This window comes from Rhipicephalus microplus, chromosome 2 (assembly GCF_043290135.1).
Source record: "Rhipicephalus microplus isolate Deutch F79 chromosome 2, USDA_Rmic, whole genome shotgun sequence".
In the NCBI taxonomy this organism is placed as follows: Eukaryota; Metazoa; Arthropoda; class Arachnida; order Ixodida; family Ixodidae; genus Rhipicephalus; species Rhipicephalus microplus.
The window spans coordinates 198801841-198826199 of NC_134701.1; the positions used below are offsets into that span (position 1 = coordinate 198801841).

General features: G+C 45.2%; 1 protein-coding gene across 1 annotated transcript in view; it reads left to right on the forward strand.

The window, feature by feature from the left end:
• oys (lysophospholipid acyltransferase 6) overlaps positions 1-24359 on the forward strand; it is a 57405-nt gene that overhangs the window by 11179 nt on the left and 21867 nt on the right. The window contains exons 3-5 of the mRNA XM_075887234.1: positions 12026-12103; positions 14948-15040; positions 16660-16773. Of these exons, the coding sequence (XP_075743349.1) occupies positions 12026-12103; positions 14948-15040; positions 16660-16773 (285 nt within the window). The remainder of the gene's footprint in view (positions 1-12025; positions 12104-14947; positions 15041-16659; positions 16774-24359) is intronic.

Consider the following 24359-nt stretch of genomic DNA (forward strand, 5'->3'; position numbering starts at 1 on the left):
GGTATTTAACAGTCATTTTTCAGAGATCCCTTGAAACAGGAATTGTACCGCAGATTTGGAAAAATGCAAAAGTTGTTCCGGTGTTCAAATCTGGCGACAGACAAGTAATTCCAAACTATCGACCTATTTCATTAATCTGCACCTGCTGTAAAATTCTTGAACACATTATTCACAAACATGTAGTCACATATTTAACTGAAAACAACCTCCTCTCCCAAAATCAACATGGCTTTCGTGCAGGATTTTCAACAGTCACGCAGTTGCTGGGGTTTACGCATGACATCGCTTCGACTTTAAACGATCGCGGTCAAGTGGACGCCATTTTTATTGACTACTCGAAAGCGTTTGACACTGTTTGCCACAATAAACTCCTCCTCAAATTAAAAGCCTTTCTGCGCGGCACTCACGGCATTCGCTTGTTATCTTGGCTTTCAGATTACCTAAATTTAAGGCAGCAGTTTGTCGCGTTTAACAATTCGCATTCGTCATCCCTCCCTGTCACATAAGGTGTGCCGCAGGGCTCGGTCCTTGGGCCTCTTCTTTTCCTAATTTATCTCAACGATGTTGTCGAAATAACAAAAAATACAAAGGTCAAACTCCGTCTATACGCCGACGACTGTGTCCTCTATTCTTGTATTAGTACCTCCCGTGACCAAATACAGTTAAATAATGTTTTTTCTTCTTTCCGTACCTGGAGCTCAACGTGGCAAATGGCACTAAACCTTAACAAAACGGTAAGCATGACATTCACAAACAAGAAGGAACCCCTACGTTTTTCCAATGGCCAGAACATGAAGCATGTCAACGAATACAAGTATCTTGGCGTAACATTCTCACCAAACTTAAAATGGCATAAACATATAAACCTAACCTGCTCGAAAGCGCTCCGAAAATTGGGCTTCTTGAAGCGAACGTTAAAAGATGCAACTCACGAATGCAAACTAACAGCATACAAATCCCTGATACGGCCTGTTCTTGAATACGCCTCCGTTGTCTGGTCACCTCACTGCGCATGCGACATAGCAAACTTGGAAGGTGTTCAAAAAAAAGCAATAAGATTCATATATCACCGTTATGATCACAATTTTTCGCCTTCGTCACACGCTGTACGTCTATCACTCAAATCACTTGAACACAGACGTACTTGCGAGCGTATCGGCACTTTACATAAAATCGTGAACAAGATAATCACCATTGACATGCCCTTTTCCTTTGCCAACTCCGTTGCAAACACTTGCAGGTCAAACCCCATTCATGCCATTTCTAGATTGTTTTAAGTTTTCATTTTTTCATTTCACAGTGGAATTGTGGAATAATCTGGATGTTTCTCTCCGAAAGTTGCCTACCAATAGTTTTTTGAATGAACTACCAAACCATGTGTTTTGTTAGTTTAGTATGTATTCACTGTTATGGACCCACTCCTGCAATGTCTCGAACTGTGAGACAGCAGTATTTGTAAATAAAAATAAATATATGTCTGTCTATAGCTATATCGTGCGTGCAACTGCCAGCATCGCCGTCTACTGCATATATACGTCGCGCGGAGTATTGTCTTCGCCTGAGAGCGGCCTTTTCCCAGACGTCTCGCCATTACGGCAGTTCGTGCACGCAGAAAACGAATCCGGGACGTCGCCCAGCGCAACCTCCTTTCCCTGGCATTTACGCCGAGCCAGCCTCGATGTTTTTACGGGATAGACACAGCCCATCCCGTATATAGATGCTTTAGCTTTCGGCGCGTGCTTGCCCCCTTCTGCTGTTATAAGGACTGCTTTCTCTGTATTAACGTTGCAAGGTAATGTTCCACGACGCTCGACCAGGATCTTATAGCTGCAGCTTTTGCGTCACGTTAGATTATGATGTCGGGAAGCTCCCGTTGATGCGAGGAGTGTTTTTATGCAAGTATGTGGGATTTTCGTTTCACCGTTGTTTGTACACACACTTATCGCACCGATCATGTGAGTACGTGGTTGGGCCGAAATACGCGGACTGATATCAAGTTCTGTAATGTTAGTTTAAATACAGGTTATGCTTCACCGCTTTATGACCCCCCCCCCCCTTTTTCCCCCCTTTAATATGTGACGAGATTTGGGTATACATGGGGTTTCTTTTCTGTATCTGTCTTTAGTAAAGTTTTGCGTTACGTTACTTATAAAACGATGAAAGAAAGATTTCGCTGCTGATAACCTTGCACTGTGGAACTTTCTACAGAGAGTGGTCGTCGTGGTCTAACACCGAGCATATAATTGTCGATGAATTCTCACTTGGGAGAACTTGGAAATAGTTAGCCTAATTGAAAGTTCACTACATAATAATTAGTGGGGTTTAACGCCCCAAAACCATCGTGCGATTATGAGACGCCGTATAGTGGAAGGCTCCGCAAATTTTGACCACCTGGGGCTCTTTAACGTGCACCTAAATCCAAGCACACGGGCCTACAGCATTTTCCGCCTCAATCGAAAATGGGGCAGCCACGGCCGGGATTCCATCCCGCGACCTTCTGCTCAGCAGCCGAGCACCATAACCATTACACCACCGTGGCGGGGCCTGAAAGTTGACTAAACTGAACATTTACTAGAACAAGGAAAAGTATGAGGCACAGTCTATAGATGTCGTCAGAAGTGTGACAGGCAATTTATTTTTAAAATACTTGGACTGGCACCCCTATGGCGCAAGAAGAAACAAAGCTGCTTAGAGACTGTGCATATGACTTTCTTAACGTCCACTTGCCTTTGGCCGCTGTCTATATTAGATACTTTGGCGCAGAAGGAGAGCGTAACACTTCAGGTTCTTTTAAATTAATATTACATCGCCCAATACCACTTTCTCTCTATATAGACGCTGGGGGATTTCGAAGTTGTCTCATAGAGACAACCGCCTCCGTTCAGTCCAACTCCTACAACTGTTCGTGAAGTTTGCGCACGGCGCACGAACTGCGCTGTCGTTACCAAAAACGAATATGATCGAACACTACCGATGAGGCAAAATTAAAACAGAAAAAAAAACAACAAAAAAGTCACAGCTTTGTAGTAAAACCGAAGTAATGAACACAATAGCAACAAATTAGAATGTCACGCGCAGAATGGCAAGCAAATATAAACATGTCCCGCGTTTCTCACGCACAAATGACGCACGAAACGTAGTCACAGGTACGATGAACGCGAATAAGCGCCTCAGTTGTTACTTCGCTGTGTCTGAAAAGCGCGCCCTTTTCGCTAACGGAGGCTGTGCAATGATCGCAGTGACCTTTTTGTGCCTCGTAACTGCAACAAAATCGTTCCAGTGCAAGCCCAACGCCAGCCAAGACGTATGATCCTCTCCACCGGGAGATAAGGGCGCTCGAGAGATTGTCCACTCCCCTCCTTTCCGCGGGCCAAAGTACGCGTGAGAAATGAGAGCCGCCGCGCGCTCATAGCGCAATCTTGCTGATAATGCTGACAACACAATAGTCGCCCCCCCCCCCCCCGAGATGCCCGTCAACAGCGGTAAGTGGTAGATATAAATAGCTTGGCGTTTGAACGTTGAAGGAGGTGCCCCTCGGTGGCTCAGTGGTTAACGCCGGAGTCTTTTTCTGGATTTTGTTCTTGCGCTTTCATATATATAAATACGTATGCATATACGGTGAGTGACGGCGACGCCGACGCCGGTGGCAAAATCCAGCCAAGAGTGTCCATATAGTTGCTATCGCAATGAAAAAGAACTGGCAGCCACGTATATAGCTAGTTTTTGTCTTTAGCACAACCGCTGTGCCTCGCCGGTGCTGCACGTGTTATCGATGTGGCAACGCCGCCGATGGATGAGGGATTTGGGCAATTTGGGGACGGCGCATATAGGCTACGCCAGTGCTACTAGGCGCAAAACGCCGTTGAATTGATTTCCAATTAAAATGAGCCCGAGTTGATGGTCCGTTCGTTCAAGTGAAATGTTCACTATTCAGAATTTCGTCTATTTTCGTTTTTTTGCATGAAACGCCTAAGAAATTTATCGGAAATTTTCTAAAAGTTCGTTATTCCGAAATATTTTTTAAACCAGCGTTCCTAGAGAGAATTCACCGTACCTCGAGCTGACCTATGTGCTAAAGCTGTATATGCACTGCTAGAAGCCTGGACAAATATCATATCTCTGGTACATTCGGAAATACTGAGCGAGCGGCGACACTGTGACCTTGAACATTACCATACCAACACGTGGACCTGCGTTTGTTTTTCCTTCTACAAGGAAACCACTATATACGTGACAAGGAAAAGAAGCGCGATAAATATGTGCATGCATTCACAGTGTATCTCTAGAACGCACATTGGCGGCTGGTGATTGTGAATACGTGTCCTTCAGCTTTTTAGTTCTGTCGCGGCTGCTAATAGCATGTGCTAAGCGCGCTATTCGCGCCTGTAAACGCATACCTCAGTATTGCGCTTTCCTTCGCGCACTTTTGTGCATGCGTTCTTGCGCCATACGTCATGCCGACGCTTGCTGCGTACTCCTGTCCCACGTCGCTTATTTATGGAGAGTTTTCCAGTAGCGTATATGCTAATGCGTTAGCGGGCGTTGCTGGCGTAGCGTTTGCGTACGGGCGCCATATGAGTTCTCGAATAGCGTTTGGCCCCGCAAACGCTGACGCACGTTCGCAACACACTCGTAAAGGATCTTTGCGGGTCTTATGGTCCGCACGCTATTTGGTACTTATCGCAGGCGGACAGCAAGCGCGAAGGGCGGTTTGCCTTGCGGCGCATGCATAGTTGCAGCGACCGCACCGCAAAGTCTTGTGGTACGCTATTCGAAAACTTCCTGTTAATATTGCTAAAATACTTCATAAGTTCATCACAACAGTGGCGTGGTGTTTCTTGCTAAGTCTGAGCGTATTAAGCGCGGTATACCGCGCACACGCTCTGTGAAACGCTGTCGTGCTAATTACAGTATGTATCGCACTGTTTACGTTTGTGTTCGCTGCTTCGTATAGACCCTTTCGAAATTTGCAAACACAGCGTCATGAAGACATCCGGTTTTGTCCACCGATGTGTCTTAATAGCATCGGTGGACGACAAGAACTTAAGAAAATAGCCCGCTGATATTCGAGTTTTCCCCCTTATTTGGCAAAATAAATTCAAATAAATGTTCTTTAGCTACAAAAAAATGATACAGCATTCCGTTGTACTTTATGCGAGTTTGTTTTATGTGAAAAAGGAAGGGAAGACTTTCCTAATCCTTGCAAAGAACTTGAAAACGTGCTTTCACTTTCGACGTTACAGGAGCTGCTAAATGAGGTGAACGGAAGCTTTTGGGGGTACAACGCTTGTGACCTTGAAAACCGCTATAGGACTTTTCTAGTGAGTTCTGGCGCGTTGGTTCGACATATAGTTTAACATAACGAACGAACGCTGCCGTTGTCGGAAAGCTCGCACCCGTGTATTCCGCGTCGGCAGGCTCTCTGCGCATGCGTACTGTGTAGGATCGTTGGGTTGCGTGCTCTAAAAGGGAGTTTTTAGAATACCACATACGCAAACACTTGCAGACGTTGCGGACGTAGCGTTAGCGTTCGGCACTCAACGGATGGCCGCAAGAGGTTGTCGTACGACGCATGCGCAACACAAAGCTTTGCGTTGCGCTGTTCGTAAGTCTCAGTTAGAGTTCAAGCGCTGGAAAGCTGCCATATACGCACGTTCTCGCATTCCTCTGTGAAGATAACGTCGTGTGTGCCCTTGAGTGCCTTCTTTTGTACTGTATCCTGTTTGCGCTACGTGAAAACTCGTATAAAGCGCGGTGAGCTTCGGCAATTTACATTGCTGCTAGTCTATCGGGGATAACGCGATCGTCACTAGCTGCCTTCGCGGGCAGCGAACTGCCATCCATGGCAGCCTTCTCCTCTCTTTGCAATGGACCCCGCCACGGTGGTCTATAGTGGTTATGGTGCTCTTAGATTGCTGACACGAAGTTTGCGGGATCGAATGCCGGCCGCATTTACGATGACGGCGAAAATGCTTGAGGCCCGTGCACTTCGATTTAGGTGCGCGTTAAAAAAACTCCCGGTGGACAAAATTTCCGGTGGCCGCGGCATCTTAAGTAATTATATCGTGGTTTTGGCTCGTTAAACCCCATCAGATAGTGTCTTTACACCCCTTGTGGTCATCTTGATGGATGAAGAGAACGTGTTTATTGTGAGCAATATGAGATGCAACATCCAAATCCTGGTTTATCGAACAGTTGTTTGTTATTGATATGAGTGTGAAGTATTTAATTGTCGGACATGCTGTTCCGCTCGGAAATTTAGTGTTTAAAGCACTTTCAAGCTTTACACCTATGTGTAAGCTGCTATATATATATATATATATATATATATATATATATATATATATATATATATATATATATATATATATATATATGACCTTTAAAGGAGTAATTTATATGTCTCGACTTATACACATAGTATCTAGTTTCTTTTTGGATATTGCGTGGGATACGCTGACGCACGACTGGTCTGAAACACGCATCTGGAGGCACGCGTCATAATTGGGTTTCGTGTCGGTGAAAAAAAAGAGTGGGGTTACAAGATGTCATATTATTAAATATCGTCCGGCCAGCTCTAAAAGCATGTCGAAAAATGACATGTGCTAGCACAAGTTAACTCTCATTTTGACAAAAAAGCGAAGCAGGGGGCATCGCGAATCTCGTCGCTGCCCCTGATTAGTCGAAGCTGCGTGACGCCATGGCAGCTCTCACAAAGCAACTGGGTTTGTATAGTCCACTAACGATAGTGCCTTGTCCGTGTTTTTTTTCTTTTGCCACTTGAAATAAGTTTATAGCTGCTATTACGGTGAACTATGACAGCCGCAATTTCATTACACGTCCGTCCACGCATGTTTGAGCCATTCGCCCATGTACGAGAGACGTGTGTGAATGGCAGCACCGATGACACGGTGCAGGGAAGCATGTCCCATACTACAACCTCCACTTGCAATATAAGCAGAGGTTGACAATTAATGAACGATGCACTAATTACTAATCTCCCGTTATTAAACGTCCCACAGGCACGGATTAGGATGAATGTCGGTCCGCATATCTCATGTGGATGAGCTTCCGCTAAATGAACACTTCGGATCGCAATTTTGCTTGATACAAAGACATTCTATTGCGATAGAACGTCTCGGCAGCGATTATGTAATGTCCTCTGCATCATCATCTGAGTGATTGCGGTATATCCTAAAACAGTGGCGATTCGTAATACTCATCGAAAAAATATTGTCACAATCTGGCGTGATAGAAACTTCCCGCGCGAAATCGGTGCGACTCGACCACTTCAACTGTTTAACAGACAAATATTTTCAATCGCAATCGATAGCTGTCGCCGCTAAAACGGTACAAAAAGCCGATTTTTATTAGGCAGACTTTAATAACTTTTCATTCAGCATGACGGAGTTTGTTACAGCCGAAAATAGCAGCTGACAGGGTCCTATGTATTGACCAGTTTACTAGGCTGTTAGGCCGACGTTTTCTTGTTTTCTATACTGCCACGTGAAATATTATGGCCGTGAAACATCGTATGCATGCCAACCCAACCGTTTCCATGCGTATGCGTCTACCGTGACACTGTTCATTTAGTAATTCAATATGCAAAACACAAAAAAGTTAGCAGCTCCATATGGTGGCACAGAAAACCTATATAATAATAATATAATAATATCTGGGGTGTAACGTCCCAAAACCACCACATGATTATGAGACATGCCGTAGTGGAGAGCTCCGGACATTTCGGTCACCTGGGGCTCTTTAACGCGCACCCAAATCTGGGCACACGGGCCTGCAGCCATTTCGCCTCCATCGAAAATGCAGCCGCCGCAGCCGGGATTCGACCCCGCGACCTGGGGGTGAGCAGTCGAGTACGTTAGCCACTAGACCGCCGCGGCGGGTCGGTACAGAAATCCATCCGCAAATATAGTCTAGAGCGAAAACAGCGATTGGAAGTTCCCATGTTACAGCCCGTGATCCGGACCGGGTTCGATATATAGGGATACTATATGAGTGAACATTAGACGGAAGGGAGTGTCTGGAGTTATGCCCTGACGTAACGGTAACCAGCGTGTTAACAAGTAAATTCACCCTTGGTAACCATTCCCTATCATGGTTTGGTGGCGCGGCGGGCTAACGCAATGTAAACCACTCGAGGCTGCAATATAGCACATACGGTTCACGACTGCATATAGATTGCGCCGCGCAGAACTTCGGCGTGCACGAGTACGCTTTAACTCAGCGACAGTAAAAATTCGTAAAAACAAAGCTGCGGTGAAGTTGCTATCGCAGGAACCTCCTCGTGAGATGGCAAGACGGTGCGGTGGCAAGGTCTACATACCTGTGAACCCCGTTACTGAATACCTTGCTATAAGCAGCCAATAATGGCACAAACCAATGCAGGAATATTTTACGCGATACTTGCGAAGACATCAATACGCTGTCCTTAACCTGCGCTTCACGTGAGCGGGGGCATTGCCACGGCTAATGTTTGCCGGTTATATATATATAGCACTATTGTTAAATAAATATCGAAAAAAAAGCGTAGCATGCAAGTTAGTAGAATTCACAGATTCCCAACGTACGTAGTGAATTCGTAAATAAAATGCATGCTTCAACATCTCTTTAAGCCGCCCGGACTTCCGTAGGTACGTGAGTAAGACGCCGTGCCTGACAGAAGTTTATTTATCTGTCCGTTTTTTTTTTTTTGGAGCAGGTCATCGCGATTATCCAATGCCTTAACTACTCAGAAAGTGTAACAAGAACAGCGTGTGTGAAAGAGAAGCACGATTCAACAAATACTCTGTACGTCTTGCTGTCAGGCCACATTCTTTTCGTGTTATATATGTCTTGCTGTTACGAAGGCAAAAAAAAAAACAAAGAAAAAACGAGGAAACAGCAGCAATATCAACAATTTTTTTTTATGGCAGACGCTTTTTTGTCATTTGACAAACAAAGAACGGCAATACAGAAACAAGCCCCGCCGCGGTGGTCTAGTGGCTAAGGTACTCGGCTGCTGACCCGCAGGGCGCGGGTTCGAATCCCGGCTGCGGCGGCTGCATTTCCGATGGAGGCGGAAATGTTGTGGGCCCGTGTGCTCAGATTTGGGTGCACGTTAAAGAACCCCAGGTGGTCTAAATTTCCGGAGCCCTCCACTACGGCGTCTCTCATAATCATATAGTGGTTTTGGGACGTTAAACCCCACATATCAATGAATCAATCAATCAATCAATACAGAAACAAGTGACATAGTTGACATTGCAGTCCCCCGACAATACGGTATCCCCGTCCAACGGAACGTTTGCTGCCGCTCCACCCGCATCGGGCGCGAAACGCTGCTTTCCTGCAGCTGCAGACAAGGAAAGTTGGAGCAGATGGAGCCCGTAACTTTGTCTCGCGGGTCATCGAATCGCCGCAGGTGCGTCCGCCCTCGTCGGTTTGTCGACGGACACGCCGAGCTGTCTTGAGCAGAACGGTTCCGTATGCGTGAAGCCAGCATGCATTGTGTCACAAAATTGGACGAGCAGTTTTTGTTTTTTTTTTCTTTTTCCGGAGTATCATAGAGTGAATGTTCACCGGGTGTGCACCGATACAATAAAGTGGACCCGGATTAACGAGAGTATTGTGTCAGCTTTAACTGGCCGTTCATACGCAGTGTTAACAAAGGTTGGTTAAATATAGAATAAGTATTTTACGGTCATACGGAGGGCTATTTATTTTGTCCTCCTAGGTACGTTCTTTGTTATTTATCTCAGGAAAGTACTATCATGTTTTCCTTAGTTAAATAGAGCTCATGATATACACGGAATGCATTTTTAGCGTTCTTGTAATTTATTTACCTCTTTGTTTATACTGTTGACCCCTGATGGGATTGAAAGTATAACTGAATCTTTTTTTTTCGTATTTGAAGGTACTATTATTACGATGTATCATTACGTTCTCTTGTTTTTTCGTTAAAAACGTATGGGTTGCGTCCCAAAACCAGGATATGATTACGGGAGATCCTGTAGTGAAAGGCTCCGAAAATTTGGACCACCTTGTGTTTTTTAGCGTGCAGTTAGAGCGCGTAGTGCACGGACCTTTGTTAACTGCCAATATTTTCTTAACGCGTAATCGAATTTCTGCTATTTGCATTGTAACAAGTGAACATGCCCTCGCTGTAATGATACCTGATGGAAATGACAGAATAAATAAATAAATAAAATAAATAAATAAAAGCTCTGCTTCTGGGAAGTCTGTCCCTAACTTAAGGGTCAGTGCATTCATCTACCTAGAAGTGCTATTTATTGTAGTTGTCACCGTTTTTATTTCACTCGGTAATCTTCTTGCTTTGTAACTTCGTTTTCTTATGACGGTGTCTTGAAAAGACGCCATATTATTGGACTTTGGTTGTCTGTTATTTCATTAGCCCATTCTTTACCGCGGGTAGATTGGTCACACTTTGTATGTTTCAGTAATTATTTTCGAAAAGTTAATTCGAGCGCGAAAACTTGACACGATCACTCACACACGCACACACCCATGCATCAAACACACAGCGCTCCTAACGAGTTAAGAGGGAGGCCCACTGTACGAGAAATGTATTCTAAAAGAACTTGTTGTTGGGCTAGTTGGTAGAGCATTTCGAAAAGTTAATTCGAGCGCGAAAACTTGACACGATCACTCACACACGCACACACCCATGCATCAGCGCTGTGTGTTTGATGGAGGAGCGCTGTGTGTTTGATGCATGGGTGTGTGCGTGTGTGAGTGATCGTGTCAGGTTTTCGCGCTCGAATTAACTTTTCGAAATGCTCTACCAACTAGCCCAACAACAAGTTCTCTTAGAATGCAGTAATTATTTTTTCTTATGAATTATATAATATACATACAATGTAGCAGAATATATCAATACAAGGCTAAGCGCATTGCCTACACTGGGAAAAAGTTCAGGAGAAGGCAGAGTATTAACGCGATGAAAAATTCTTGCAACACAGTTCGTCACTGGAGGAAACATTTTGAAAAGCGTAAATGTTTTCTTCGAGGACTAGTTGCGACTTTAAAGGAGACAAGTACGCTTGTCGAAACGCCTGCCCGAGCGACACTCCGTGTTCCATTGACTTTTAATTGTTGTGCACGTTGCGTGAATTAGGTATGCTCTAACGATGCCACCAGAACTCCGAGCAACAGTTTAATTACTGCAGGAATCGATACGATCTCTATGCAGGTGCAACACGCAAGAATATCATTACAGAGACAATTTTCATTTGGAACCATTTGAAGCTTCCGCCAAGTATAGGGACAGCCCGCGATCTTTCTCTTTCTTTACGTTAAATGTTGCATAAGACCGTGACAAAGTAATACGTTAAGTTGAATAATACTTTTAAGAAAACAGTTAAGACAAGAGACGGCAACAAGCGCGGACTCTTGTCTATATGTGTAAAAGTTTCGGCGTTAAGGATGTGGCTCGCGAACCCACAAGACTTGTCGGTCCGCGCCAACGAACTCGAACTCACAAGCCGTTAATGACGTAGAGCACGCGATGACATTTACTTTACTTATTCGGCTGTTACGAGAATATAATCAGATACGGATAGGGAGAACTTTATTGACAAGACTTCCGAGAGAAATCCTGGTTGCCCTCAGGAAGCATCTTGGGCCTGTCACATGAGTAGGCCAAGCTGGTATAAATAACAAAAAAAAAACGCACATGGACATTTAGTAAAATAAAGAAAATATATGAGTTTGTTGAAGTTATCACTTCTAGAAAATCTTAATTTTGCCAGTTTTTCCAGATTTAAACGCCACGTGAAAGCTAATTTTTTTTAAGTGCATGCCGTGAACATTTCTTCATATGCTGTGCCTTTTATAACTGTGCCTATGCAGGCAACTTATACGCGACTTTTTTAAGTGCGCATGCCTATTTCTTTCGGCAATTTTTTTTTATCAGCACTCGCGTATGCTTCATGGCGCGTTCAAGAACAAGCACTCGAGTTCGTGTATTTTATTCAAAGTTACACTGTCTTTCTCTCTCGTTGTTTTCCAGTCAAATTCTTCACCTTGTTGCGCAAGCCACCCTTGTTTACATGATCATCAATTTCGCGAGTCCCGAAAGTATGCACAAGTAAGTGAAACGATATTCTTACGTTTTCAAATGGGCGAAAATGCATGACACGTGGCGAGCCAGCATGCACGGAGGGCTTTGCTGCGCGCTGTTAAGGAAGCCGTACCTTTTCTATGAGTGTTTTCCGGGGCGTTTGAGCGATATGTCTTGTGCATAGCATGCCAATGTGTTCACACGATTGAAATTACAGGGTTCGACTAGATGAGCTAGGTTTTTCGCACTTAGTTGAATGTTTAGCAGCAGGAGTGGTGCTAAGTTGACGTCACGAAGGGACGGGGACGGCGCTGCAGTATAGTCAATTTTCGCTGAATGTAATATATATATATATATATATATATATATATATATATATATATATATATATATATATATATATATATATATATATATATATATATATATATATATATATATATATATATATATATGGCTCAACAGAACAACGCAATCAGGCGAGATGAGATTACACATCATTCTTCAATTTGATATATCAAGGCATAATTTTGATTTAAAAACAGAACGCCATGGTAGTACATGTGTCCCCTTCGCGACGTTTTTTGATTTACGGCGCTCTTGATCTCTACCTTTATCGGCACAAATTCTCAACCATGTTTGCTACATACTCAGAAAGCAACAAGAATTCATGCACACGCGGAATTGTTGTGGTTTGTGCACCACTTGCGACGCAACGAATTGGCGAAAACGACATAGTTTCTCCGCCACAAGTAAAACTACTTGAAGACGGAAGGAAGAACGAAGTCGGAGTGAACGTACGCAACGCAATTCGCCTACCGGCCGAACCGCCATTCTTTGAAGCTATCCCACAGACATTAGCGCCAGCATTTCCTCGGTGATCTCGTATACAATAGAGAATGGTTCCTCCCATTGAGCTACACCTTCGCGCGCGTGGCTTGAAGGCGTATAATTGTGGCAATTACGACCGACCAGCTTTACTGGCGTGAAGGAGAATAGTATGGTGCGTACAATAAAGACGTGAGGCATTTAATTTCTTCGTGTGGCTATTGTTTTGGCGAATGAGCAAAAAAAAATAAACGAAAGAAGTAGCAACTGTCTCACTTTTTTTTTAATGTCATTGACAGCAGTAGCAATGTAATGTCCATTTCTTCTTGGCCTCGTCGTTTTTTGCCTCTGTTTTTCCTTACGGGCCCTGCGTGCCGCATCTTCAAGACGGGCACGTCGCGCGATCCCTTTTCTTGCCGGCATTATTGCACCGCCTCGTGTTTTCTTACTGCCACGTCATGACAGCTCCAACGTTGAACCTTATAACATCCGTCGCAGGTGCTGCAACTGTATATTTTCGGTCGCTTCGACAGCCCTCGCGTTTGCACGGGTTGTGTCCGCATCCGTGTTTGTGCGTCTTTGTGCGTGCGTGTATGTACATGTGTTTTTACATATGTTACGGATGGGACACCGGGGTAGATAAAGGAAAGTTTGGTTGGACAGTAATTGTATCTTATCGTCAAGGACACCTTGAAGACGAGAGACAAGGACAGTGGTAGAGGGTGGCACCATAAAGAACAACACGAGCGCTTGTTTCCATGTCCACTCTTTCGGTGCCCCAATTGGGACCGTGACCCAGAAACATCACGAATACGCCTGTTTTATCCGTATAATTGCCATCGCAGTGGAGGTGTGTAACTCAAGACCACGAGCACAAAGCCGAGACGCATTAGGGGCCGCATGGCTGCTTTTGCTGCTGCTGTGCTGCTGCTGCTGCTGCTAATACTGCTGCTGCTGCAGCTGCGGCAGCCAACTTTTGACGCTGTTTTATCTCTTTGTGACAGAAATTGTGCACACGGAACTTGATGCAATCGTTCTGGATGAGCCGACCGCAGCCTCATTTCAATGCATCATTCAGCGTAGATAAAATGAGTTTTTTTGCCTGTGTAGTTTGCTGCGTTAACGCCGAAGGCTGCTTCGCCGAACCGTGTAGTACGATGGCTCGTCATGCTCTGTATACTTTTACGCCCGCACCGGATAATGAGATATTGTATACGGAGAATGTCCAGCCGATTGATGCTAATTGTTAATTGCTGCTGATGGCTTTAGCTTGGGCCGAGTTATATATACCATGAATAGAGAGGCGAACCTATTAAGCTCTCGCACTCTCGTTCATTTCATGATATAGTCTAAGTTTCTATATTACAGTAGAAAGTATGTATATAACAAAGTATGATAAGAAATGTGAACGCCATTCACATAAATTAAACACAGAAATGGTTGACGCGTGCACGAACACAATCATCACAGGCAGCACTTAAATAAGCCTTCAGTTATTTCGTAGACGTTTGGGTCAGAGCCTCGCATTTATTGTCTTAAAAAAAATTCTCGACTTCTTGAGTTATAGTGCAGCAGCGTCTTGAATAAAGCGCAATTAAGTTATTGAGATTAAGGCAGTTTCTCACGACGAATAATTTCACGTAGGCGCGCTAGGGAGAGAAAATTGAGTGAACGATATCTCGAACTTGGTTATCGGTCAATAAATGTCTGTTCGTGAGAAAAGAAAAAAAGGTGTCCACGTCCACGTAAAAGCTGCATACGTAGTATAGCGGGAAAGTGATGTGTGAAATCGTGTCTCCCAAATGTGGTTATTATTACTATACTTATACACCACCATTTATTTATTCACTTTCTTTTGCCGTCTTTCTCAAAGGCTTTCTTAGACATGCTTATTTTTGTTGAAGTTGCGTGTGCAGTTTCATGTGCATGGGTGTCTTTCGTTTATTGTGGTCATTGAAAATGTCTCTTTTATTTCATTTCTTCGTCGTGGCCACTTCGTTCCTTCTTTGGCACCTTGTCTCCCCCCCCCCTTTTTTTTTTCAGGATTGCGCTGGCGGTCGGCATGCTCTACCTGTCTGTCATCCACCTAATGCGGCAGACGTACGACTACGGGGGATACCACCTGGACGTAACGGGGTAACGGTCTACGTTATATTACACAGGCCCTTGCTACACTGCGCCAGCTTTTTAAGTGCATAGCACTTTAGGGGTAGACCCTTTTCGAAATCATAAAGTTCGCTTTCTAGCTAGACAGTTTAAACAACTAATGGCGGTGTTCGCTCACTGCAAACAGCCTGTTAAAGCGTGGTTTGCTTACGCAATGGCGTGAAGAACGTAAAGTCTACTCTCTTAATATAAGCACTTATAATATACAAGTCCTAGAACTTCAAGCACGTCTACGCTTGAAGCACGACAGATGTCGCCATTACTTGGGCAAATATGCAGGTTAGAGAAGTGCACTTGCAAAGTATCAAAAGGGTCCCTGGTCATTCGTCGACTCTTTCATGTAGCATGTTCACACAGGCGCCAAACGAGGCTACCAATGCTCAAAATAAGTGCAAGATAAAGCAACGAAGTCTAATATAATATACAGAAATAACCAAAAATACAATCGCAAAAAATGAACTAAAACCACGAAAAACGCATCCTGTACAAAATAAACGCAAAAGGACGGAGCACGAGGAAAAAGAACGCAGACAAGCGTGTCTAACAACTCAAGTTTAAACAAACAAAAATAAACGAAACGAAAACTAATGCATGCAAGAGCAAGACGCTGACCACGATGCAAAGCAAATAAAAGCAAGTCTTTCATTTGCTTTGGTGGCCAGCGTCTTATTTCGATTGCCTTCATGTCTGTTCCTGACCATACGGGTTTCCGTCCAACTATCGATTTCAGCATAACCTCGCTCCAGGCTGTGTATACACTCCACCGTTTACGTCCTGCTCACAGTCTGATTAGAACAATCGAAATCACTCGACAGTGTTGCGATACACACAGGGGCGTCTTGCGGCGAGGGATTACACGCGGAGCAATTGCTAGTCCATACAAACCAGTCACTTTTCAAAAACAAGTTTATATGCGAGTGTGGTGATCGGGCCGCATCGCATGGGCTGTAGAATAGCACGGATATACATGCTCACAGGACCGAGCAAGCACAAGACCGAGTTGACTGGCGGAACATGAGAGAGGCCTTTGTCTTGCAGTGGGCGTATAGTCAGGATGATGATGACGACATACTCACTAACTTCGTCTCTGGTTTCTTTTTTGTTTTCATTCTTATATTCGGTTAACAAAACAACCGTTGAAGTCGCAATTCGGTGTAATCAGCACACCGAAGAGGAATACTAGGAGGCAGGAGTAATTCGAGGCAATTAATTGTCGTTTTGTGGGTGCCTTAAGCATGTCTCCATGCCCACCACTTGACATGGTATAGCCCCGATCACAGTCATAGCTACCTCAACCAGTCGGGCTTGGGCTTTGCGCTGAGTGTCACGCTTGTACATAAGTACATCAAGCGCGTACGTAAAAGCTTTACGAACTTCGTATTAGTACGGCCCCGTTAGAAAGGGCCATCAAGAGGACAAACTCAACAAGAGCACCGCACTTGTGCGTGTGCGCGTGTGTGTGTGAGTGAGTGTGTGTGTGAGTTTGTGCGTGTGTTTATTTTTTTCGGTGTACATTCGAGTGAAGTGCAGCTTTTATGAGATGACATTCGTTTCAAGCATTTGATGCACGGTGTTCTCTCACGCCGCAGCCCGCTGATGGTGGCTACGCAGAGGGTGACCAGCATAGCGTTCAACCTGCACGACGGTCTGACCGAGAAAAAGGATGTCATTCTGCACCCCGAGCAGAGAAGGCAGATGATCAGGTGAGGGCTCCGTGCAGATACGCATTGAGTCAATGGGGCAGTGCAGAAACTAAGTGTCCTTATACATCGAATATGTCATATACTTCAAACAGCAGGAGCAGTTTACGTGACACTGTAACAACTGAGGTACGAAGAAAATAAGTTCACACAGCACTGATAAAGCGAATCAATCGCACCAAGCACCTTCAACATAAGTACGCCGCAGTCGTCGGCGGTTCTGCGCACGAGTATTACGCGCATTTACATGTAATGATGAGTGTGCGTGGAGCGCGTTCAAGTGTACTATTTATTGCCTGATTAACAGTTGTGGGGTCTCGAAGTGGCAAGCGAGCACCAGACTCATGGAGGGAATGAACACAGTTGACGCAGTCGGACCACACCAAAACAACACACACACTTATTTGACTATTTTTGAACGACGATATCGTCAGCCGAATTATTATACATCAATTATGATCATGCTAAAGCAACCTTACACAATCAACAACATGACAAACAAGGTGGTGTCGCCAACGCCTGACTCACCACGAGGGCCCCCGGCAGACGGCCCGCGGTGCCGTGCACCGGAGACACACTGCGAGAGACAACCGTTCGCGCCAAACGCCAGGGGCTCACCACCGGCGTTACCGATCTAACCACGATGATGATAGTGGTGATCAACGCTCGCGAACGCAACGCCACCTACCACTCAATAGTTGTGACCTCGAAGTACGGCTTCTGAGTGGGACACGTGCGCTGCGTGGCGCAAACAACTTTACAAAAGGCGTCAGCACTCCCCACACATTCTGTGCACGAATGTTCTTCGTTTTCTGCTTCCTCATTGCGGTGGTCCTGTGGCTAAAGTACTCGGCCACTGACCCGCAGGTCGTGGTATCAAATCCCGGCTGTGGCGACTGCATTTCTGATGGAGGCGGAAATGTTGTAGGCCCGTATGCTCAGATTTGAGTGCACGTTAAAAAAAAACCCAGGAGGTCGAAATTTCCGGAGCCCCCCACTACGGCGCCTCTCATAATCATATGGTGGTCTTGGGACGTTAAACCCCACAAATCAATCAATTACGGGTGCCTCGTTCCGTCGCGAGTTCATTTCCTCTTGCGGGAGCTGGGTGCAAGTTGGGTCTGAAGGCATTATATGACTAGACATGAGGAGGGGAGGGAGATATGGATAAATGAATGGATAGATCACTCCAACCCAATACCCTGTCCTTCGGTATGAGAAATGAGGCACCAAAGAATGAAGTAGAAAAGTGCGTGGCGACACTCTTCCAAATAATGCACGGAATGTTTCCTCATACGCGCCATGTAATGCTATACGTATTAAAAAAAAAGTTGGGCGCAGCAATTCGTGGCTTCTGAGAAAATTTATGCTCGATTGCAGTGTCGTTTAAGCTAGCGCATCAAGCATCAAGGTTGCTATTGACGTATACCTGAATCTCGCGAAGGAGCACCGGTACAAGTGGTGAAATAAGCGACTGGACAAGGAAACCAACCGAACGGTGGCACGTATATGCACTCGCCTCTTCGATAGAGCAGTCGATGAACTTGCACGTATGGTTTGCTGCCGTACAGTGAAATGGCATCCCGGACCGTGACTGTGCATGACGACGTGCTCAGTATGAATGGTTCCTCGTGGCGTTGATCAGTTCTTTTTTTGTTTTCCTGCGCATCGTATGGACTTAAGTTAACTAGTGAATGCAGTTCTAACTTTGGAACGTTCTTGAGGAAAACTTTAACTTCAACAAGTTATTATGTCGTACGTGCACGTCAGCTTTCGCCTGAGAGTTATAGAGTGACAAAAAATTGTTTGAATCGTTTTTTTTTTCATTTAATCATTAACGTGTTTCACTCGTATAGGAATCTCTGAGAACTCGGCGGGCGTTTTTTTTTTGTTTAGTTTTCCTCCGCATCATATGACCTTGAATTTTTTTTCAGAATCAGAAATAATTTTATTATGCCACCAGGAGCGTTAGAAATTGTTAGTATACAGTATACAGAATTAACTAGTGAACGCAGTTTGTAAACGTATGAAAGGAAACTTCTGACCTGGACATTTATTATATTATGTGCATGTATGCTTTCGTGTAATTCGCCATGGTTGTCTAGTGGATTAGGCACTCGGCTGCTGACCCGCAGGTCGTGGAATCGAATCCCGGCTGCGGCGGCTGCATTTGCGATGGAGGCGGAAATGTTGTAGGCCCGTGTGCTCAGATTTGGGTGCACGTTAGAGAACCTCAGATGGTCGAAAATTTCCGGAGCCCTTCCCTACGGCGTCTCTCGTAATCATATGTGGCTTTGGGACGTTAAACCCCACATATCAATCAATCAAGAATGCGTTATATGTTCGCGAGTAACTTGTGTGGAAGTTTTCTATATAGCAGCTCACAGGTTCTGAATGGGCGGCACGCTGTGCATGTTGCTACGTTACTGTATTTCATATAGTCAACGACGAAAACGGCGTCGAAGACGACGACGTGATTCGAGTCTGGCGCGCGTTTTGCCGTTTGGTCCATGGGGTTGGGCGCAGTGCAAATACACTCTAAATACTCCTCATCCGTACGCCTTTACGTAACAGTTTTTGTAGTTTTCATGATGCATTCGCATGATTATGCCGTTGACTACCACTTTGGCGATGTCGCATTTCACATAGTATAGTATAGTTCGGTCACACTCCTTCCAAATCACGGGGAATTTTCGTCCATTTCTGCTTTGAGTATACCCCGCATATTTTATTTTAAAGACGTCATCCTTTAACGTGAAGTCGAGGTGTTGGTAGGGATAAGCTGGGATATATATGTACTGTAGACAAGCACGATCTTCTCTGGGAACAAAGAAAGATCATAGAAAAAGGAAGAGGTGGCGGATATTTTATAGTTGACATCATCTGAAAGAAATGGGCCTGGGCTGGCCACGTAAATCGTATGGCAGACAACAGGGGGACATTGATAGCAACGCAATGGCTACCATGGGATGGGAAATGCAGTTCGGAAAGCCAGCGAGTTAGATAAAAGTAACGAACTTAAGAATTTTGCACGGTTCAAAATGGAACCATCTGGCGAAGGGATAGCGTAAACCATGAAGATAGCTGGAAGAGGTTTTCATTCCACAGTGGAGTAAGACAGGCTGACTGTGATGATGATATAATTTAAGGATCGTAATTTTATGGCGTACCCCGCCGTGGTGGTCTAGTGGCTAAGGTACTCGGCTGCTGACCCGCAGGTCGTGGGATCGAATCCCGGCTGCGGCGGCTGCATTTCCGATGGAGGCGGAAATGGTTGTAGGCCCGTGTACACAGATTTGGGCGGACGTTAAAGAACCCCAGGTGGTCGAAATTTCCGGAGCCCTCCACTACGGCGTCTCTCATATTCTTATCGTGGTTTTGGGACGTTAAACTCCACAAATCAATCAATCCTTAGTTTTATGGTGCGTACATATTGCAAGTGAACATTTTCTCACTAATCGAATCAACAAACATGGTGTCTCGCGCCTACGAACAAATACGAATAGATGTGACCACATGACTGCAAGCGCCATCAGTCGCCAGGCTGCATGGTCATTTCTGAGCATGTGCGTCGTGTTGCTGCCCCTCCTTTCAATAGCGCGCGTCCGAAACTTCTGAGATGACGCGACCTCGCGAGACGCTTGAGGGAAGACAGTGCACGCGAAACGACGAGAAATCCCCCTTTCGCTCAGATTTTTCGCACCCTCTGACTTCGTCGCCGCCTTGTTTTGCAGGCTCGACGTGTTCTACAGAATGTTTACGACCCTTTGTTCTTGCGACACTTCTTTTTCCCCTGCTCTTTTTCCTCGTGCGGTAAATAGCTCAGATACGTAGTTTGTTGTTCTGTTTCGGTGGCACAGAACACGAAATAAGTTGCCGAGCTGTTGCTGACAGTGAATAACAGTGTACATGCTTAAGCTACTACGTTTTTTTTATTTGTTTGAGATATATATGCGCTGTGAGTGAGTATTCTTGGCGAGCGCGAATACCGAATAACGCTGAGGCGCCTGCAGACACGGGGGTATGTATGAGTATAGTGTTTCAGAAAATAAAATTGTGACTTTAAAGCGTAAACGCCTCTGTGGAAATCCACGAAGTGGATATGTTTACTTAAAAGTAGCACAAGGAACTCGTGCGAGACTACATTTGCAGCTTCGAGCTCTATTGCAAGATCGATTACTATTACTTTCATTTATGGAAAGCATATAAACCAAAGTGCATAAGCTGAGTCTATCAGCTTCGTGCAAGATGTTATTTGACCCTAGTTTCGTATCACTTTCGAAACTCCTCTGGAAATTCCTGGCTTGTTCCAAGCGCCACTCCGACGCGAGGTTTAAGGAAAGTGTCCGGGTGAGGGAATGGGGGGGGGGGGGGAGGAAGAGGATAACATATTACTTTGTATTCAGCAAGGTAGCAGTTCGAATAAGTTGGTGTTTTGTAAGTACAGCACGTATTAGCGCGATACGCATAAGGAAAAAAAAAACGGCGACGCATACGAAGAGACAGGTTGGCGCTCTTCGTGCGTGTCGTGGCTCTGTTTCTTATGTGTGCTGTGCTAATACATGCTGTAGCTTTTATTAGTTCTCACCGGCGGTGCCACGTATTGGCGACGAAATGAAACTCGGAAAGTGTAACGACCTCTGCATTCGCTGGCACGCTATACGCTCTCCTCTACTATAGAGAGGGGCATTAGTACCCGGTACTATATAGTACGAGAATAGACAAAATCTTGGTCTATTAGAGAGCTGTCTTAATAAAAAATTATAGAGGGTTTCCTTTGCAGCTCCGCGCTGCAAACGCGTAGATGACAATTTCAACCCTTTAGCAAAAAAAAAAAAAATGAAGACTAAACATGTCATTTCTTTTTCCGCTTTAATGGGCCATTACGCCTCTCTTTTACTCTGACAGATACAGGGAGGGAAGCTGTCTGCAGTAACGAGTAATCATTTTGCTTTGTGTCTGTGACTGAATAGTTAAAGTTAATCTTGCAGCGAGCAGTCTCAGTTCTGGCGGTTTTCACGCTCGATCAGAATTATTATTAGACAGGTTGTACAACGGGCTCTGCTAAACGTACGCGCATATTTAAGGACACGAGAGCTTTTTGCATTTCATTTCAACCAAAATGAGGCCACCGTTATGCAGGACCAACTGACAATATGGAACTAGGCAGTGCGGCGCCATGAACTGTGTAGGCTGTCGCGTCGGTGGAGTTGTATATGTGTATGCTTCGAACCAGACAGTTTTTCTGCAAACGGCGAGATATTCCATTCTATTATTAAATGCGAAGCAGCTCTTACGCTGTCCCTCCGTGCGTCCGTACAAACGCGCTACAATGCGCTTCCTTTGCCGCAAGTGTTGGAGCGGTGTCAAGTAGGTCACGCCGCAGCTGTGCGTTGACGTCACGCTCATCTCACAGTGCGCGCTGACATCACTCTCTCCCTCGCCTGCCGTGTGCTCGCCGCACTATTTGCAGCTGTCGCCACGTCCGTTCGTTTGCAACACCTACCGATACCACCACTCGCACCGCTATCGCGACCGCCGTTCACAAATTTTCCAACGCTCACCGCAGCCCTCGCATTAGCGCCGTTCAACTCGTGACGCCACCCGTGGGCAACGCTACTGCATCGCACCCCGTTAAGGTTCCCTTTGGGAAAAAGGTGTAAATTTTAGGGGCAAAGCTCCTCTTAGTCTAACCTTGTCATGTGTCACGCGTAACCAAGAGAAGAAGAGACGAGAAAGAAAAGAAGTAAGTATCTCCCCAACAGTAAATAGACGGCGCTGTCTCATAGAAGTACATACAAACTGCAGTTGGGTGAGAATATTCTTGATGGCGCTGTACCGCTGCTCTTCCGATTGGCTGCTGCGTGGGTTGTGCCTGGGTGCGCGAGCAAGGAGTGCCTCCCTCAGTCTCCATGGATAGTCGCCGTACGTGGTGGATCGTTGCTGGAGCGTGGACGAAGCAGAGCGGCGGGCGCGTTGAAGACGCTAGCGCTTGGCTTCCATGGCTTGCGCCTCGTGGGTGTTACCCACGCGCCGTCTACATTCTCAAACGCGATCGGACGCATGGACGCATGCACGGACGGACGGACACACGAACGCTTCGCCCCACTCATTATCATTCACTCCATGGATATGCTGTGATTTTTTTTCGGTAGTCCATGCGCTTCCGCTGCATATAACTTTGACTCAGAAAGTATCCTTACTTTACAATATCGCTTTCGGAATAGGAGGACACAACTCAATGTGTCGGTCATGTGATTTGTTTTGGCGTTATAGCCTGAAGTTCCAGAACTTTGCTTAGACCGTCTGTCCTGATATGTGGGTCTTCCGGCGACGGCGCTAAGTCGTCGACGGGACATGTTCGGAGGTTGTTCCCTACTTGAGCGGACACAGTGAAAGTGTCAGAGTCAGAAATACAGGAAAGTATACGTGCAAAATATTTATATACCGACATCGCTATGCAAGATAATATAATAAGGACCACAAAAGCGAATAAAATGAGCACAGATGAACTCTTATAGGCCCTCTCGTCAAATGGTTAACGATAGTTGCTGACAACCGTAACCCGGCCAATTTTCACTCGTCCGCTTCGGCAGTTCTGCTTCCCGCTGCTGTCATCGTACGCACCCGTTAATTGGAAGGTTGTCGACTCGAACAATGTCTTACCGTGACAGGCCGCTTACTACGTGGGCGGAGAAAAAGAAGACGCAATAAAGGTCCCGTCTAACAACAACAAAGAATGAAATAAGGAAAGAAGGAAGGAAAGCAAGAGAGAGAAATAAATAAAGAAAGAAAAGGCGAGACGGTTTGCTCGTTTGTGCTTGTTTGGATCCATGCGGATATCGCGCAAGCTTCTGCATTTTTCACCCTTTGTTTCGCTGTCTGCGTCGATTCATCGCTTCAAATACGAGCAATGACAACGTTCCACCCGATTATTTCGGGCGGATCAATAGCTCAGTCTACGATAGGACCTGTCACAACCAAAACATCGCCAGATCACTCCTGCGTGGTAGGTTGGTGCCCCGAGATTTTATTTTTATTTTATTTAGTACATACTGCGAACCATAAATGGTCCAAGCAAGAAGGGCACATCACATAAAAAAACAGGAATAACATGCACCATACATAATGCAATTCACTCTACTTAATTCACGATGAATGGGGATCACATAATTTGTTCCAATCAGACACTGTCCGTGGAAAGAGAGAATACATAAGGACATCAGTTCTCGCGAAATATGGGGTAAGCAAATTGGGATGGTGATGTCGGGTCTGCCTACTTGATAGGAAAGCTAGATATGGTGATGGATCAATGGCGAGTTTATTGTTAAGTAGCAAGAAAACGAAATCAAGCCGTTGTTTGAGTTTGCGCGAAGCAAGTGGCTGAATGCCGCTGGCAGTCATTAGTGCAGAAGGTGAATCAGATGCTAACTATTTGTTGTATATAAAACGAACTGCTTTCCTTTGAACCCGCTCAATTTTATCAATATTAAACTTAGTGTAAGGATCCCATACTGTGCTGGCTTCTTCTAATTTAGGCCTTACACAATAAAAATAACTAAGGAGCTTTACATTTGGAGGGCAGTTAC